The sequence below is a fragment of the Microtus pennsylvanicus genome, chromosome 5 (genome assembly GCF_037038515.1).
Source record: "Microtus pennsylvanicus isolate mMicPen1 chromosome 5, mMicPen1.hap1, whole genome shotgun sequence".
Classification (NCBI taxonomy): Eukaryota; Metazoa; Chordata; class Mammalia; order Rodentia; family Cricetidae; genus Microtus; species Microtus pennsylvanicus.
Window position 1 is genome coordinate 106932664 of NC_134583.1, and position 18402 is coordinate 106951065.

An 18402-nucleotide genomic window follows, 5' to 3' on the forward strand; every position below is an offset into this window, starting at 1 on the left:
AAGAATATTAATTTTAAAGGAAACACTCAGAATTAGAATGTGTGTGTGCGTGTGTGTGTGTGTGTGTGTGTGTGTGTGTGTGGAGTGTGCTGTGCTCTGTGTGTGTGTATGTGAGAAAGAGAAGGGGGGAGAGGGAGAGAGACATTTTTTGGTGCTATTCAGATATTCTTTTTTAAAACAGGTAAAATATGAGTTTATAAATTTCAAAGCATCAGGAAAATTGTGGCCCTGCGTTGAAATTGGTTGTAAACAAGAAAATGTGCCATATACTATGATGCAAATTACAGATGTACAAACAAATGTATCTCAGCCTGCCGGGATGGAGGAGTAAGAGGACACCTTGGTTCTTGCCACGGAAATCCAAGAATCTAATTTCCTAGCATTCTGTAGTCTTGTTTTCAAACCTCTTGTGTTTGTCCCCAATGTTGTATTCATGAGGCATCTATGCATTAAAAATAAAAGAAGAACAGTGACCCGCTATGGTTGAAAAACTTGCCCACCCTTTGACTGAGTATTGTCGGTTAATTTATGCAGGCCCCTTTGCACTTCAGCTTTTTCCCCACTGGTTGCTAGGCAACCACTTGAGTTACTGCGCATGCCTCTTTTATGATAACTGTCATTATGATTATTTTTTAATTATACAACTGGGACTGTGGATTAAAGCAGCATATTGTCACCCGTGCCTTGCCACTGCCTCTGCGCATTCCCAAGCATGGGCACAGCCACCTTCCAAAATTTACATGCCGGGGTTTACGATTACCGTGTGATGTTTCTGCCTTCACAAAAGAACTGGGAGACGCCGTCAAAAGGGCAGCGAGATTTTTGTGGAAAATGAGTAGACCATATATCATAAGCTGTTATTGATTTAGGGAGGCCCAATCGGGTATTAGGATCTTGAACCTCAATTATCCTTCTTTGTTGCTTTCACTGTGCCTGACTCCCAGCGTTAAGTGATGTGAAAACCTTGTTGCTCTGCAGCCTGTTCTTCCGAATGACAAAACGCTAAAGCATTTCTCTACTAAACCTGTTTTCAATAAACCACCGTGCACTGGGGGGAGGGCGCAGCCCAGGCTAGAAACATGCAGTGTGCATGTTAGCAATTGTTCTTGGTTTGGTTTTTTTTTTCCCCTAAATTGCCAAATTGCTCCACACACAGAAGTGCATTTAGGAGACGTGGAGGGGCTCCTCGGGCAAGGGATAATAGAAAGGACTCATGGCATTCGAACACTGTAAAAGGAATGAGACAGAGGACTGTGGGGAGCGCACAACAGCTTCGCATTTGCATCTCTCTGTATATTTTAGCATATTTTCTAAATATACAGTGAATTTGAAGACAAAAGGAACATGGGAGTCATGTCCGTGTGCTTTCTCCTAACTCATTTAAAATGAGGCTTGGGGCTCAATAAGTTATTTTACATATTTCTGTCATGATGAAAAGAGATTATCTCCTGACAGGAGAGTTTACAGAATACTTGCCACATCGTGTGTGTGTGTGTGTGTGTGTGTGTGTGTGTGTGTGTGTGTGTGTGTGGCAGAAATGGGGACCTAACCGTGCTTTCATGTGGTTTGAATCTGGCACGGGGGCGGGGGGCAGTGGTGGGCGTTTCCTCCATGTACAGAGGTCCCCCCCTCGCCGTGCCTGTATTGGTGGGGCCTCCATTGCTTTATTGACAGTCTCTGAAAGGACTCCTTCCCTGAGGAGTGCCTCATCTGCTTTCTTTCTATTTGTCTCCCCTATCCTGCAGTTCAGGGCGACAGCTCAGTGAAGTCTTCATTCAGTTGCCTTCCAGGAAAGAGTTACCAGAATACTATGAATTAATTAGGAAGCCAGTGGATTTCAAAAAGATCAAGGTAGATGCTCTGTTCACTGTTCTTCTTGGAGTAAACAAAGGGGATGCATGGCTGCGCTGGAGTGATTCTCGGTGGGGCTGGGGTAGTGGTCTCCCGGTTGCTAAGCACTGACCTACACAAGGCTTGCCCCAGGAGAGGTGGGGAAGGGATGGCTCTGGTTTTTTTTATTCATGTTATCTGATCATTGGATGCTCAGCTTATATACATTGCATGTTGTTGGGAACCTTCCTCTCCCTCCATTGCCATGCAGTTCCCATTCTGTGCACCTTCCTCCCCATGCCTAGGAACACACACGGGTGGGAGGGTGGTCTTGCTCGATGGCATCCCTTGGGGTTGTGCAGTCCTGCCCGCTCAACAAGGCTGAACGCTATGAAGAGAGAGGGAAACCTGGGCTTCCTTAAAAACAAGCAAGGACAGTTACATATTCCTCTTCTGTTTTGTTCAAAATTCCCATCAGGAAAGAATTCGTAATCATAAGTACCGGAGCCTGGGTGACCTGGAGAAAGATGTCATGCTTCTCTGTCACAATGCACAGACATTCAACTTGGAGGGATCTCAGGTACGTGTCGAGTTGTCTGAGAAGTGTCTAACCTTAACCGTGCTGAGGTTCTCAGAAGTGAGGCCTTTTTGTTTCTACTTTTCAAATCCCTGCCTCCACCCCTAGCAGAACACTAAGAACCGAAAGGACATGTTCTCCGCTGCCAATGTGAATAGAGGGAGGTCTTGTGCTGTAGCTGGTGGCCTTCTTCTCACACTTCCTTCAAGGCTCACCTCCTCATTAGAGGAGGAACTCAAGCAAGCCACTGAAGGCAATGCTGAGGCTGGGTACCATCTCTGTGCTCACAGAGACTGTATGCAATGATAGTTACCTTCGTTTTTCTAACTGTAACTTTACACGAAGGGTTCAAAGCACAGTGATTTAAAACAGAATGGGGGGGAGGGGTGCTCCTTTAAGTTCCCTTCTCCACTGTCAGGAAGTCATTGTAAGTAACAGTGAACTCATGAACATAAGGAGGAGGACATCCCTACTTTAATTACAACTCAATTCCACTTACCTTTGATGGGAACTGATCTTTTTTTCCAATTTGTCTTTCCGACCTGATGTTCCCGTATCCAGCAGAAGAGAGGGAAGAGGCCAGGTCAAGTTACTCAGAGACCCTGCCCTTGGCTTGTTGCCGAGCAGTGTCCAGTTTCCCATCCAGGAATTGACAGTGTTCCCCACACATCTCCCCGTCCTGGCCTCGAGCCTTTGCGCTTGTCTCTCCCCAGCCAGTTCACCCTGCCTTGTCAGCTCAGATCTCTGGCAGATTTTTTCCCCCAGCATCCCATCCCACTGTGTTATCCTTCTCCCTGCTGTCTTCCCCGTTTGCCTCAGGCTGCCGTATCACTTCCTCGAGTATGTGGGTCATCTTGACAGCAAAAGAATCCAATCCTAGAGAGCAAAGGCCATTCCTTGACACACTGCTTTTGAATCATGGTCAAAAGACAACATAAACTTTACCACCTTAATTGTTTCTTAAGGATGCAGCTCAGTAGTGTTAAGGCTGCCCCTGGGGGTCTTTAACAGGTCAGTGGCAATATTTCATCTCTTAGAAATGGTGACGACACCATATGCCTTTAATAGTTCTTACCCCACACCCTAGTTCCTCTATAACCACCCTCTACATCACATGAATTTGACTACGTAAGTGGGATCACCTCATGTCCATCTATCGGTGACTGGCTTCCTAGGGCTGTTCTGTGTTGTAACAGGTGATGGGAGGCCCCTCCTCCCAAAGGCTGAATCCTATTGGCTGCATCTGCCATGTTGTCTTTAGTCATCCATCTACCTGCAGGTCTTTGAGCTCCCTCTTAGCTCTTGGCTATGGTGCATCTTCGGAACATGGGCGTGCGGAGGATCCGTACTTCCCCATGACTCTGCGTCTCATTATTTTGGGTGTCTCTCCAGACATGAGGTTGCTGGATCATAGAGTGGCTCTGTTTGAATTTCTTGAGGGAAAGGACCATGTTTAGGTTGACTTCCTGTTTCTCAGTGGTGTCTGTCTTATCACTGCTGTGCACGGTGTGTTAGGTGACTTGGCTGCACTGAAGCTCGGCGACAGGGAACAACCTCGTAAAGGGTATTTAAGGGAACCACTTAAATAATTGTGGCTTAAAATATTGATTTTGTTGTCAAAGATACTGCCTTCTGCACCTGTCTGCCACAACACATCCTTTTGAGTTTGGCTTCATGTATTTGGTCTTCCTCTGAGTATCTTTTTGCCTATATTTAGACTCAATGGTTTAGCCTCTGGGTTTTCACTAGAGTTAATGGTAACCTGGGGAGTGTGGCTCAGTGTTGAAAGCATTTAACATACAAGTGTGAGGACCAGTTTAGAGTTCCAGAATCTGGGTATGTTTAGGGGCTAGCCTATAATTCTAGCAGATAGATATCCTGCCTCAGTGACTAAAATAAAAGAGTGACTGAGGAAGATACCTGATGACCACATGCTTGGCCACACCCACTGTACACATGGAGGGGGTGGGGGAGGCAATAGTGGCATCTCTTAAAATAAAGCTTGTGTGTGCTTATGTGTGTATGCGTGCGCATGTGTGTACTTGCGTGCGTGTGTGTGTGTGTGTGTGTGTGTGTGTGTGTGTGTGTGTGTGTTGTTGAAGGAGGGAGGTGCATACAACAGTTGTGGGTCTGCGGGCCTCAGCCTATGGTTTTTAACAGTTGACACTGTGACCATTTAGATCTATGAAGACTCCATTGTCCTACAGTCAGTGTTTAAGAGTGCTCGGCAGAAAATTGCCAAAGAAGAAGAGAGTGAGGAAGAAAGCAATGAAGAGGAGGAGGAAGATGATGAAGAGGAATCCGAGTCAGAGGGTAAGCCCCCCGCCTTGGGCCCCGCCCACGTCCTGGGCTGTTTCCACAGATACTTAAGGCCATGTGCTCTCCCTGCTCCTGCCCAGTCTTCTCAGCTGTTAACACTGAGCACAGCAGCCACGGAGCTCAGGCCTGCCAAGGTTCATTGAGAAAACTCTGCCCTTGTTGCCTTTGGATGTTGGAGTCACACTGGTGTGCACGCCACCTGTCACTCCTTAGCACCGTAGCCTGACAGCCACAGGGCTTAAAGAACATGCTAGCCCCATCACCCACCCCCACATCTAACAAGTTCCCACGGGGTGCTGCTCGGCCCAGGCCCCACTTAGTCAGTCATTGATTTTTTAAAATAATTGTCAAACTGATCTGAGTGAGGACGCCTGTCAGTTTTGGTCTGCTTAGAGACAGGCCTTCAAGACCACCGTTTGGCTGACTGCTAATTATTTGCTTAGTGACTTGGGAGGTGAAAATAAATGGTATAATCTATAGTATTTTGAGAAGTGTGTTCTAGTTTTATGATACTTTTTTAGCATAAGTTTCTGCACTTAACAGATCTAAAAGCATTTTAAAAATGTATCAGAACGTCTTATTTTATTGTTCCAATGAGGCTATTTCCTTATATTCTCCCACGAAACTGGAAGTCTCATCTCACATATCCTTTCTGCAATGACCAAATCCCCTATCTCCGCTGTAATCTGTACAGCCAGGCTTGAGATCTATGAACACCGGCTTATGTGGTAGCTCTACCTTCTCGTGACCTCACCCTCAAACAGTTGCGAGTGGTAGCTATTGGGTACCTATTCTAGAAGTTGTTTCGGAGCCATGGCACTTTGTACTCTTCTGAGCTAGAGCAGAAGTGGCTGCGGTCTTCCTGAAGGTGCATTTGACGGATAGCATCAGAATGTCTGATGTGGCTACTACCACTGTATCCCCACCAACGTCTGCCAACATGGCTTCACAGTGGCTTTGTTTGTTACAGCGCCCATTGCTGGGGACTGATTAAATCAGTTATAGAGTGAATCGAGCATGGGAACTTTTCAGGTGTTGAACAGAATTAAGCTACATGAGTGAGCTAATACATTTGGCTCTCTCCTGTGTGTAAGTAAAGAGCAAGGCATGGACAGTGGGTGTGCCTGAAGATCCATGTAGTAACTAAATAAAATTGTGTGTGTGTCTATACGTACTTGGATTTTTGGTGTGATAGTCTATAGAATTTTTTTCTGTGAATAATCACTAGAGAGCCATGAAATGGGGCAAAAGAAGCATGTTGTCTTTATTTCCATTTTGTCCTCTTTCTACATTAAAAAATGCTAATCGAACTCTACTAAAGTTAAACTAAAGAGTAACTTACACAGTGGAATCATCCTTTTTTAACCTTTGTAAGATTTGTTAATGGTTAATGTGATTTTTTTATTTGATAACTGCCCTGTTGAGCCCTCGGGAGCCAGGGAAAGGATCCATCCGCTACACTGAGGTCTTCCTCCCTGTGACTATGTCACTTACCTTCCACTTGGCACAGGGATTCACTAGACAGGGTGCTCTGGAGGCTCTCTGACACTCTGGGAAGTTATCTGCAGGTGGGACAATCATTTTACTGCTTTTCAATCCTCACTGTGGTCTGTTGTGTTTCCACTCCAGCAAAATCTGTGAAGGTGAAGATCAAGCTCAATAAAAAAGAAGAGAAAGGCCGGGACACTGGGAAAGGCAAGAAGAGGCCAAATCGAGGCAAAGCCAAACCTGTCGTGAGCGATTTTGACAGCGACGAGGAACAGGATGAGAACGTGAGTGCGCATGCCCGGGCATCTCCAGCTCTCAGGCTGTCTTGGGGTACATGCCCCTCCTCCTTTCGACTGAGGATGGGAACAGAGCTGCGGAACTTAGAACGCGGAGTCTAAAGCTGCGTGTGTCGCTGCAGACATGAGAAGCTCCTCCATCAGTCCCCACTCCTCTTTTCAACCTCCTAGCGCACGCAGGTGCAAATACAGTTTTCTTCATGGCTGGTTAATATTTTATATCTCTCTCACCCAGCTTGCTGTAAGCATATAGCAGATCAGATAAAATAATGGTTAGAGGAGGAAAAGGAAAAAGCATTTTGATGTCAGAGCGAGTTTTGGGCTGTGGTGCCCTGAGATTAGATATCTCGAGGCTTTTGTTTTATCGGGAAAATTTTTAAGGAGCGTTTTGTCAAAGCAGGTAGCTTCCGCTCTGAAGAACAATTAATGTTTGTATGTGTATCATCACGTAGATGTGACTTGGGTCCTGGTTCCTGGTCCGGGAGAACAACAGGCAGAAGCTTGGCCAGTCCCCTCCATTAACTCTTGGCTTCCCTGACACCCAGTTCCTACACAGTTTCCATCCTGGAAATTCCGGTTTCCATTTTAGTATATTTGTGAATTTGATTCTCCTTCAACACTCTGCAACCTCAGCCCGACTGGAAAGTTCTAGAATTAGGCTTATTCTATTTTGGTTAGATTTAAAACACTGTGTTTTCTTGAGATGGCTTACCAGCGAGCAGATATTCAAGGCACGATCTTTCTCTTGTTGTGGGACCGTTTTTTCCAAGGCTCAGATAAAAATAGAAACAGTTCACCATAAACTCCAGAAGCCGAAGTGGCAGACAGCAAATACGGCTGGCAGGCATCGCCTGGGGATTGTTGGCTGGGCACTCCTCAGCATAGAGAGTGCCCATGCCTCCACAGTCAGTGCCTGTCTTCCCACAGAAGGAGATGTGGCGCCCTCAACTCTTTCTACCTTTCTCTCTCAGGAGCAGTCAGAAGCAAGCGGGACTGACGACGAGTGAGCAGCGTGGACTCGAGCTGACCGCGGCAGAACCGAACACTTTCTTCCCCTCTCCTTTCTCCCCAGTGAGTTCATTTGCCCTTTGGGCACTGGGTTATTTCTCCGTCCTCATTTTCATCTAGAACTAGCTTTAGGATAGTGCCAGACAAACATATGATATCATGGTGTAAAAAAAAAAAAAACAGAACAACACACACACACACACATTTGTAACATATTGTGACCAAATGGGCCTCAAAGATTCAAAGATTAAAAACAAACAAAAGCTTTTGATGGAAAAGATGTGGGTGGATAGTATATTTCTACAGGTGGGTCGAATTTGGTAGCGGTTTGATGTGCTTGCTTCTGTCCTCTGTCCTGGTGAGAAGATTTCTATCTTCTACAGTGCTGATGACCAGGAGCAGCCACTGAAGGCCACTGGTTATTTTATTTTTCATCAGGCGATTTTCATTTGTTCAGTATTGTTTTTGTTTGTTTGTTTTTTACACTGTGGTACATATAAGTGACTTCCCTAGGTGACAAGTGTACAGTAGTTAGATATCACCTACATATACATTTTTCCATTTTATGCTCTATGATCAGAAGAACAAAAGAAAAAAGCTTTTTGACTTGTATAAGATTTATGTCTACTGTCAACATTGCAGATTTTTTTTGCTCTTGTTTTATTGACAACGCTATTGAATATTACAGTGTCTAGAGTGTCCCGATGGCTTCTTTTGTCACCTGAGCTCCTGTGTTACCAATGTGTATGGTCTCCTTCTCCCTAAAGTGTACTTAATCTTTGCTTTCTTTGCACAATGTCTTTGGTTGCAAGTCATAAGCCTGAGGCAAATAAAATTCCAGTAATTTCGAAGGATGTGGTGTTGGTACTTTCCTAATAAACCGATAGCTTACCTTGATGCTGTTGCCTCTTCTTTTATGAGTCTGGGGGCGCTGAAACCTTTTGGGCTTGACATGGCAGCTTCCTGCAGAGAGAGGAGAAGGTTATTGCTATATAGATCACATGAGCAGAGGGGACTTCTCCAGAAACGATCTGTGCGTGTTGTTAAAGGCAAAGGAGACCGCTGCTTTCCTAACTTAAAGAGGGGCGGCTGCTGTTCAAGCCACACTGTCCCTGTCAGCTTTGTCTCAGAGCTTAAATTTCATTCATTAGTCAGAAAATCTATAAAGGTAACATTTTTATGTGGAGACTGGCCCAGTGAATACCTGCATACCATTCCCACTGAGATTTAACAATATTTTCTGCTCTGCACTCCCCGTTTTAATAAGCTGGGAGGATGTAAGTCACAGTATCACACACTCAGCACAAATCTAAGAGCAAGAGACTGTCCCACTGTCACAGGAGAAGGGGGTAGTGTCCATTTCCTAATAGCTGTTGGACTAGTTGACAGCCTGTTTCCCAAATTTGTTTGTTTTTTCTATTATACATCTCAATGTCTTTTCAAAATCTTCAAAAAGTCATCGCAGAGATTGGCACATCTTTTCCCAAGGAACCACTGGCAGAGTCAAATGGAAGTTTCCTGCACCACTAACAAGTGGGCGAACATGTTCTAAGGAACAGTTGAGGGTTCCTGAGATTACGCCTGGTGGGATGTCCAGAGCACGGTCTTGAGAAACTTCATCTTCTTGTCAGCTCTTGTCTGGCTTTCTGGTTACCCTGAGCATCCCAGAATATTGTATCTCATTTCTTGGTTTGCGTGTAGGATTTACAGAGACTTCAAAGAAGAAGTCACATTAAGTTTCCTTTCTGAGGTGGTTTAGTATCAGTTCAGAGAAAACTGTAGGAGAAGAGAGCCGCTTGTTGGTTCCCACTTCCCAGAACCAAAATAATCACACAGAAACTATATTATTTAAAACACTGCTTGGCCCATGAGCTCTAGCTTCTTATTAGCACTATTCTCTGATGTGGGATTCACTTAAAAATTATATTACTATGGGGTTTCTCTTAATTTTTTGAGTTACCTTTCCATTACTACAGCAAGTGCTGGAGATACTAAACTCCTAACAAGAAAAAGGTTCCCAGCTCACACTTTTAGAGCTTCTAGTCCAGAGTCTGTTCACCCTATTGTTCTAGCTAAGGCTGTACATCCCAGTGAAGCCAATACCTCAGAGCAAGAGAGTGGAACCAAGGTCCTACAGTCGCCTTCAGAATCATGCTACCAGTGACCTCAAGACCTCACGCTAGGCCCCACCTGCTCAAGCTATGACTACCTCCCAAAAGCACTCCCTTGGGAAATGTAATCCATGAGCCTTTGGGGGCTATTCAAGATCCAAACTACATCAAAATAATATTCTAAGCGTACTTTTTCCTACAGTTATTGTTAAGCCTGTCTCTGCCAGCTTTATAAATTAAACTTTGTTCATTTATAAAGTGGACCTATTATATCAGAATCAGTACTGTTGATAGTTTGAAGGGGTCTTAGGATGTGTTCCCATAGGAAATGATACATATATATATATATATATATATATATATATATATATATATATATATATGATACATATATATGGCTTCAGTCAAGCTCTCCAGGTACACACTGTGTGGAAGACATTCCTCAACATTTCTCCCATGTAAACACCAGAGCTACCCTTCCAGGGAGATCCTGGGAGCCTTGCCTCAGTTAAGTCCCTCAGAGTTGACTTCAGTTTCCTCTCTGCTCCTGGCAACCTGAGTTAAGGTAAGACCTGCGCTCAGAGCATGGGGCCACATGGTCCCAAATGAGGTGATTTTCATAGGTCTGTCCTTCAAAGTGGGATATTCTGGTGGACGTCTAGCAAGTGCGCCAGATACAGCCATGTATCCTTCAACAGCACAGTGCTTTTGGGGAAACAGTGTCGAATGATGTCCTCGCTGTGCGAATATTATAGATCATGCTGATGAGAAATAAATGGTAGCAATGATGCCAGATGCTTCTATGGGACCACTGTTGTATATGGAAAGTCACTATGCAGTGAGTGGCTGCTCTGGAGCAGGCATGGCTAAGGTTTTTAAAACCTAATTTAAAGCTGCTCTCTCTCTCTCTCTCTCTCTCTCTCTCTCTCTCTCTCTCTCTCTCTCTCTCCCTCTCTCTCTCTCTCTCTCTCTCCCTCCCTCCCTCCCTCCCTCCCTCCCTCCCTCCCTCTCTCTCTCTCTCTCTCTCTCTCTCTCTCTCCCTCTCTCTCGTTATAAAACTGTGATCATAACCCTGACTTAGAATCAAATGTGTGGGTTGTTCCTGGTTTTGTCCCAGACATGCTTGAGTTTCAGTTTCCTCTGCGAAATGTGGAGTGTGTTGTCTGTAAGTCTAACCTTATAGCTCACATACAGCCTTGTTAGTAAAGGTTTCTACTATTTAGGGAAAAAATTAAATTAAAAATGTCATTAAAGAATACCAGAAAAATTAACAGAATTAAGAGGCAGTTTGCAAAGCAGTGGTTCTCAACCCTCTTAATTCTGTGACCTCTCATACAGTTCCTCATGTTGTGGTGACCCTCCCAGTCATAAAATTATTTCATTGCTACTTCATAATTGTAACTTTGCTACTGTTATAAATTGTAACGTAAATATCTGATATGCAGGATATCTGATCCAGGACCCCCAAAGGGGTCACAACCCACAGGTTGAGAACCGCTCTTGTAAAGGCTCATCAAGCATCGATGGTTTCAGACTTAATGTTTGACAGAGTGTAGTTCCCTGAACCCACATAACCAGCATCATTTGGGGACATGGGACTCAAGCTCATCCAGAACCCACTCAAGGAGAAACTCCTGGTGTGCCCTGGAACTCAACACACCTTTCCTGGTGTGGAAAACCACAAATCTATGTGTGGCAAATTTCTGTTCATTCATTTCAGGGGAGCAGTGTGTGGCCACATTCATCTTCTTTTTTCTATTGCTATGTCCAGTGTGAACACCCCGCACCCCATCATTTTAAAGAAAGTCTGTGTATGTGAGAATGGATAACAGGGTGGAGAGATGTGATCTCTCGCCTATCCTGTCCTGTGTGTGTGACAGCCAACAGTCTTCATTTGTTTCTGAGTTTAACCTCATTCTGACTGATATAATCTAATGCTTGGGGGAAATATCTTTGGTTTGCTTAGCAGAACAGTCCCGACTGTCTCCTGCTAATGGATACAGCCTTTTTTTCCCCGCACAGGAATTTCATATGAACAGTCAATCTTGCTGCACAGATGCCTTGCAGGAAAGAACCAAGCTGATTCTTGAAATTTGCTAGAGGTGTGCCAAGCTAAAGGATGGGCTTTTGCTTGTTTGAATATGCAGTCATATAGTGTGTGAGGCTCACAGCGTTCTGGAGCTAGAGGTAGAAGAATCACCACCACAAGCTGGGGCTGTGTTGTGAGACTGTTTCACCCAAACAGAGCCCCTAGCAACAGAGTATTCTAAACCTTGAGGAAACTGCTCCTCAAAAGTGAAGGAACAGTTGGAAGTCTAAACAGAAAGAGTTTCAGTTCAAGGCCAGCCTGGGTTATCTAGTAAGGCCTCCCCCCATATCAAAGACAGAGAGGGAGGAATAAAGCATACTAATTATATTAATAGTTGCTTAGATTTCTTTTTTTTTTGTCTTTGATTTTCTGTAGTTTATCATAAAAATTGAGGGCTTTTCTTTTTTATTGTGAGTGGGACCATTTCTTTTCTTCAGGGAAAAGGAAAATAAAGGGCAGAGACTGTGCTGTATGAAGAAAGAGTCCCAAAGCTATCTTGGATCCAGTCCCCACCAAATACCAATGACATTTTTATAGTGCATAGAAAAATAGATCTTAAGATTCGTATAAAGTCACAAAAGAATAGCAAAACAAAAAATTGGAGGCAGTACTCCTTAGCTTTGAAATATGATAAAAAAAACCTATAATAAACAAAATAGCATGGTACTGCCATAAAGACAACATATGTTCTATCAAACTGAAAAAGTCTTTAGAACAAAACTCCATACTTACTGTCAATACATATATGCCAAAGGGACCAAAGGCATGCAGTGGGAGAAAGTCTCTTTAATAAAAACTGTTGGCCCTTGTGTGCATATACCCAAAGGATGCCACTTCTTGTAATAGCTTTCACTGGCTTTTCTCACAGCAGCAAGAAATGAAGTCAGCCTAGATAGCCATCCACTGGAGAAAAGGTAATGAAAATGTGGCACATGTATGTAATGGGGTTTTATTCATGTGTGCAGAAGAAAAGTGACATTAGCAGGAAAAATGCTTGAATCTGGAAAACATTAAGGGAGGTAACCCAGGCTCAAACTGTATGGTCTCTCTCGTACGCAGATCTCTGCCTCTGTTACATATGTGTGTCCAAGAAGGGGAAGAGAGGGGTAAAGGTCAGAAAACTAGAAGGGACTAAGGACAGGCAAAGATGGCAAGAGAACAAAGTGGAAGGATGGGCATTGGGGGAAAGGACCGAGAGGGGAAAAACGAGGCAGAGAAGGGAGGGATGGGACAATCAAGTCAAATGAAGTATGGATGATCAGCCCATACAGAAACCTATTACTTTGTAAGCTAATTTAAAATTTATAACTGAAAAAGAAATGAATGGTGTTGCCCACATGCAAAAGCATGGAATAGGCCCCTCTCTCACATATGCAAAGATCAACTCAAAGTGGATTAAAACCTAACTGAGAGCGAGACCTGTGAACTACTTCCTATCGCCAGATGTGGCACGACTAATAAAAATCCAGAGGCAGATATTGGGGTTCAAGTTGAGGATCAGAAAAGCAAATCAGCCAACCACTAGAGAGCTCTTATCTCTACGAAATCATCAGACTGAAAAAGAGAGTGAGTTCCTGTCATCCTGTTTTATATTCTTCTCTAGGGCTTGGATTAAAGGCATGCACCACCAGTGCCCGGCCTTTTTGGCTTACTAGTGTGGCTGCTGGGATTAAAGGTGTGTGCCACCACTGCCTGGCCTGTATGGTTGATTAGTGTGGCTAGCTTTACACTCTGATCTTCAGGTAAGCTTTATTTATTGAAACACAAACAAAATGTTATTATTTCCCCTCGTTTGTGTAAAAAAGTAGGAGACTATAAATAAAAACTAAGTACAATAACTCTATACAATATATATAGGCAATAAGTACATCGACCAAAAGACAACAGTAGTTTCATGACCTTGAACTGGACAAAAAGTAAATCTGGTGCTCACACTACAGGTAACAAAAGCAATGGAGACCAGTGGGACTGTTTGTCACAAAATGGAAGATTCCTGCCTAGGGAGCCTAGAGGACAGAATTGTGTTTGCAAAGCATGCATCTGAAAGGGATTGTGACCCAAAGTATATAATATACAAAATAGCATCCCTCTCCCCATCTGACTTGAGACCAGGCTCAGGAGCTGCATAGGTATCTCTCAGAAGATGTGGAAACTGCCAATCAGCATAGGAAGAAGTATTTAACATTACTTACGTAATCAGGGAAAGACATAAAACCTCAGTAAGCTCCTGCCTCTCACCAATTAGGACAGCTGTTCTACAGACGGCTCAGAGTCGGCCAGAAATGGAGCAAAGGGGAGATTACATAGTATTGTCAGGAACCCAAGTTAGTACAACCGTTACAGAAAACGGTGCAAGGATCTTCCAAAACTTCAAATAATTACCATATGTATGTGTGCATGTTTGTATGTATGTATGCATGTAGTGAAAAGAAATGAAATCCATTTGCAGAAGAAACATCTGCACTGCTTATGAATATCCAGACATAAATCTACCTGTCTGCTCAAAGGGAATGGCTATATTGCATGGTCTGCCCATTCTGTATCTACATACTAGGAATACCAGTAAGCCATCCCAGCGTAGCAGTATTAGCCTGGTGGGCATTGCATTCACTCAAGTGATCTGGCATGTGGAATCTAAAGAACTTGGTAAGCCTTAAGAGTGAAATAGTAGTTACCAGAAGCAAAGGATAAAGGGGTGGGAGTGGAGAGTTGGGGTGATGGGGCTGATGTCTGAATTTTACTATTTTTAAGACCACGTTCTCTCCATTCTGTTACAGTCGGAGTAGCGGTGGTTAGCGGTGACTAAAGCAGACTGTAACTGTTCTCATCTCAAAGACAGATGTGACTGTGCTATCCTGGTTCCTCGGTATACAATGTAGAAGCCCATCAGAACATCACACTCTACTCCTTAAATATGCAGGATTATTATGTGTCATTCGAAAAGTTCAAAGAACCCAGAAAAGCAGTGTTAGAGGAGGATGAAATATTTGACTTCTCTTCTTCCTAATTCCCCTCCCCAGACGACTTGTGCAAAAGAACAACATCAGCATCCCTGATGATCTTAGCATGTGGGCAGATGGAATGCTGGATAAAATGTTACACCGTCTGGAAGGAACCAGCGGGGAAGGCCTTGCTGTAAGGGCTGGCTCTTCCCTTGTGGTATGGCACTGTCGCAAAGTAGACCTGCCCACAAGGTTGTAGCTTTGCATTGTCATCTCTAGGGTAATTATTAGAAAGCTTTTAGTTAAAAAACTTTTAGAAGTATAAGGGACAAAGATGTACTTGAGCGGTGGGGTGCTGGCTTCACATGCAAAGACCTTGGAGTTGATAGTCTGGTTGCTAAGGTCAAAGAGTAACTGGTACGCTAAGGAATGAAAAATAGCACATAGGATGCAGGAAGTGTGGAAGACAGAAGACAAGGCTATAAAATAGGAATATTGATTAATTATTAATTCAGCTATGGCAGACCTCACTATCAGAGTTAACAAGAAACAAACTCAATCCAAATATAAAGACACTCATAAAGAGAGGATGGCTTCCCATTAGACATCAATTTAATATCAGAGAAAAACCCTCGGGATAAAAAAGGTTACTCCCTATTGAGGAAAGGGAAAATTGCGATGTAAATTCAAATTTCCTTCCTCTCCATCTACTATTGTTCATGCACCTTTCTCCCAGACTTACTAGTTTATAAACTTGCAACACATTTGCCCCTTATAGCAGGAAGGTTTTGGAGGTGCATACCTTAGTATGAACACTTCTATAATCAGGATATTAAAGCAGGACATGGTGGTGCGTGCCTGTCATCAGGGGAAGCATGAAGATCAGGTGTTCAAGGGCTGTGTCTGCTACTTAGTTTGAGGCCCTCTTGGGCGGCATGAAGTTCTTTCTCAAAAGACAAAATAACAGAAGCTGTTCAGAACATTTTCCTCACCTGCAGAGGCTTTCTCAGGGTCATTTGTCCCCAGCTCGGAAGGCGTAAGTCACAAACAATCCTACACCAGTTTGGAATTATGACCAATAGAGAAGCTATTTATTTAAAGGGGAAAAACTTACAGATCACCGTCCCAGACAACAGCCCTCTACGCAATCAGGAATGGAGCCTACTCGCTGGAATCGAAGCCGGAAGCCAGAGTGCACGCAGAGGGAAGTGGCTGCTTTTTTAAAGCCCCAGTGGGCTGGTATCTCAGCGGCTATTGGCTGAAGGAGCAGAAGGAGCTCCTGCAACACAGCCCCCCTGACCATAAGCCTCAGGCAACACCCACTTTTTATCACCCTAGTTCCACAGACAAAGAGAATCGCACATTGTGAAGTCTCTTGTGGTTTTTTTTTTTATCCTTAATGTTTTTTAAGATTCCTGTTTTTGCACCTTTTTATTGCTGAGTAGTATTTCAATAGTGAATATTCCACAATCTGTACAGCCTGGGTCTCCCAGGAATGCAAGGGCTGGGAACAGCAGGGACTGATTGTGTAATTCCTTGAGTCCCTGGGGTTGGCAGGACCTGAGCCCTGCCAGCAGAGGCTTCTCTCTTCCCTTGGTCTTCTCAAGAAACTTTCTCACAGTGGCAGTTTTAGGGGGAGGCTGACCCTTAAAGGAGACACCAGCTCATTGTGGTGAGGTTCACACTTGGCTGTTTTCTGTGCTTTGGTAGAAATGTAACTGCTCGTCCATTTAGTGGACTTCAGATGCACAGTGTTTGCAGTGAGTGTGACCCCGGGAAGATGCCCTTCTAGAGAAGGAAGCCTATGACAATAATTCACACTTAAGGGCTTCTAGAGATTTCTTAACTTACAAATGTGATTTACGTTTATGTTTGTTTGTTTAGGGAGGTTAAATTGGAGAAGTAGAACTCCAGGATTTGTAGTACCCAGTTACTACACAGATTCAAACATGGGCTCCCTGTGCACATAAGCGCCACTTCGAGAAAATTCTGTCCACACGAAATGTCCTAAGACACGGTAGTTGAAAACAGTGTCAGGAAGAAACAGCACAGTCCTCCAAGGTTCTCTCTACTCAGGGTGTCCAGTTCCCCAACACTTTCCATCAGTGGCATTTGAATCAGCCCAGGTGACTTTCCACCTTTTCTGGGAACATGTATGGGAGTCAAAGTCCTTAATAACCCATGTGGATAAGGAGAGCTTCCTTAGAGTCAGGACCAGCTTCTGCCAATTCCAAATGTTCTTCTATGGTCTTTCTTTAAAACAGACATCGAGGGCTTCTTACACTGAGTCCTACGTTCAATGTGGAACAAAGACTATGTGTCAGCACTTGTGTGTCTGTCCTGTATGTCCTCTGAAGTTAGGAGGACCTCATTTAAGAAGCCTTCTTGGTGGATGATCTGATGTGGTAGCCACCAAGATTAAGTAAGACTCCTGCGGTATGCCTTGTCACCCAGTTGGTGCTGCGCTCTTGGTTTGCCTTATAAGACCCGGCAAGGGCAAACCTGGTGTCTGGTTTGGATTCAGCAGTGGATGAATATCATAACCTGGTTTTGCTTCAAAGTTGTTTTCCTTCTGTTGATTTCCAAACCAGCAGGCAAGCAGTGCAAACAATGTACGCTTGATAGGGACAGTGGTGTCCAAAGTTAGGTGGTCCAGAGTGAGAGGCCCACCGGGTCACAGCAGCTTAGTCCCCCAAGGTTCTGAAAAGTGATAGTAGCAAGATAGCCCATGCTCACATATTTATGCAGAAGTATTTAATACTAAACCCACAGGGTTTTCTTGCATCTTTAAGAGACTTAATGTCCTTCAATCTATGTTGCCACAATTTCAACTGGCAAATTTTTTTTCTTAGTAATGAAATAATAACTTGGTTACTATCAATGGTGCTGTAGAAGCCATCAAATATTTTTTTCTTCATGCCTATTTTAAGTACAGTAAGTAGCACACAGATTCTGAAGAGAAACACCATCACTCAACAAAGAGCACACCATTCTTTCCATTTGGTGATTATTCCATTGCATCATTGGAAGTCATCAAATCTGTTCCACGCGGATGATGTGGTTGTGTCTAGCCTGTGCCTGTCACTGCTGATAACAACGGATGGTGGGAATAGGGTAAGCAGCCGAGTGCTGTAGGTGGAGAGGGGCCTCGAGAGGGTTTCTTTGGGGCTGTTAAGAGAAATTTGGATGTTAAGTGGGTGACATGAAACATGGCTTAAAGCTGAAGAGAGGAAACCATTGTTGGCATCTTAGTCTGGCTGGACCATGAAAAAGAAACCTTTTCCAAATGCCACTGGCAAAATGGCATGAGCATACTCAAATTTCAAGTCATCAGTGAGAAATGTCTGCCAGGAAGCAAGTATCGACTGCACCAGAATTACCTGAAGAGCTTGTGAAATCAGATCTCCAAGTTCCAGGTATCATAGAGTTTTTGCTGTTTAAGGCATCGGGCCAGGCCTGAGAATTCCCCTCTCTGAGATGTCAGCAGTGACCTTACACTGGCCTCTGGACCACACCTTGAGACTGACTGCTCCTGATTACAAGTGAGTCTTCAGTTACACTTGGCCAGCACAACATTGTATTGCATTACACATTATCACAAACATTTAGAAATGGATATAGCTCCTAAAAATCCAGATTTGATGCTTCTATTGGAAAACTGGGGAAGCCCATGGCAGAAACTAAATTTTCCGTTTCCTGTTTGATTAAACTAAAAGAGCCACTTACTTATCCTTAACATGGG

The 18402-nt window shown here is 43.8% G+C and overlaps 1 protein-coding gene across 11 annotated transcripts in view; it reads left to right on the forward strand.

The window, feature by feature from the left end:
• Positions 1-8369, forward strand: part of Smarca2 (SWI/SNF related BAF chromatin remodeling complex subunit ATPase 2) — a 170454-nt gene extending 162085 nt beyond the window's left edge. For all 11 annotated transcript variants that reach the window (XM_075973757.1, XM_075973760.1, XM_075973759.1 and 8 more), the window contains 5 exons: positions 1746-1851; positions 2309-2410; positions 4588-4720; positions 6356-6498; positions 7482-8369. In XM_075973757.1, the coding sequence (XP_075829872.1) occupies positions 1746-1851; positions 2309-2410; positions 4588-4720; positions 6356-6498; positions 7482-7517 (520 nt within the window). In that variant the 3' untranslated portion in view covers positions 7518-8369. The remainder of the gene's footprint in view (positions 1-1745; positions 1852-2308; positions 2411-4587; positions 4721-6355; positions 6499-7481) is intronic.
• The last annotated feature ends 10033 nt before the right edge of the window (positions 8370-18402 follow it).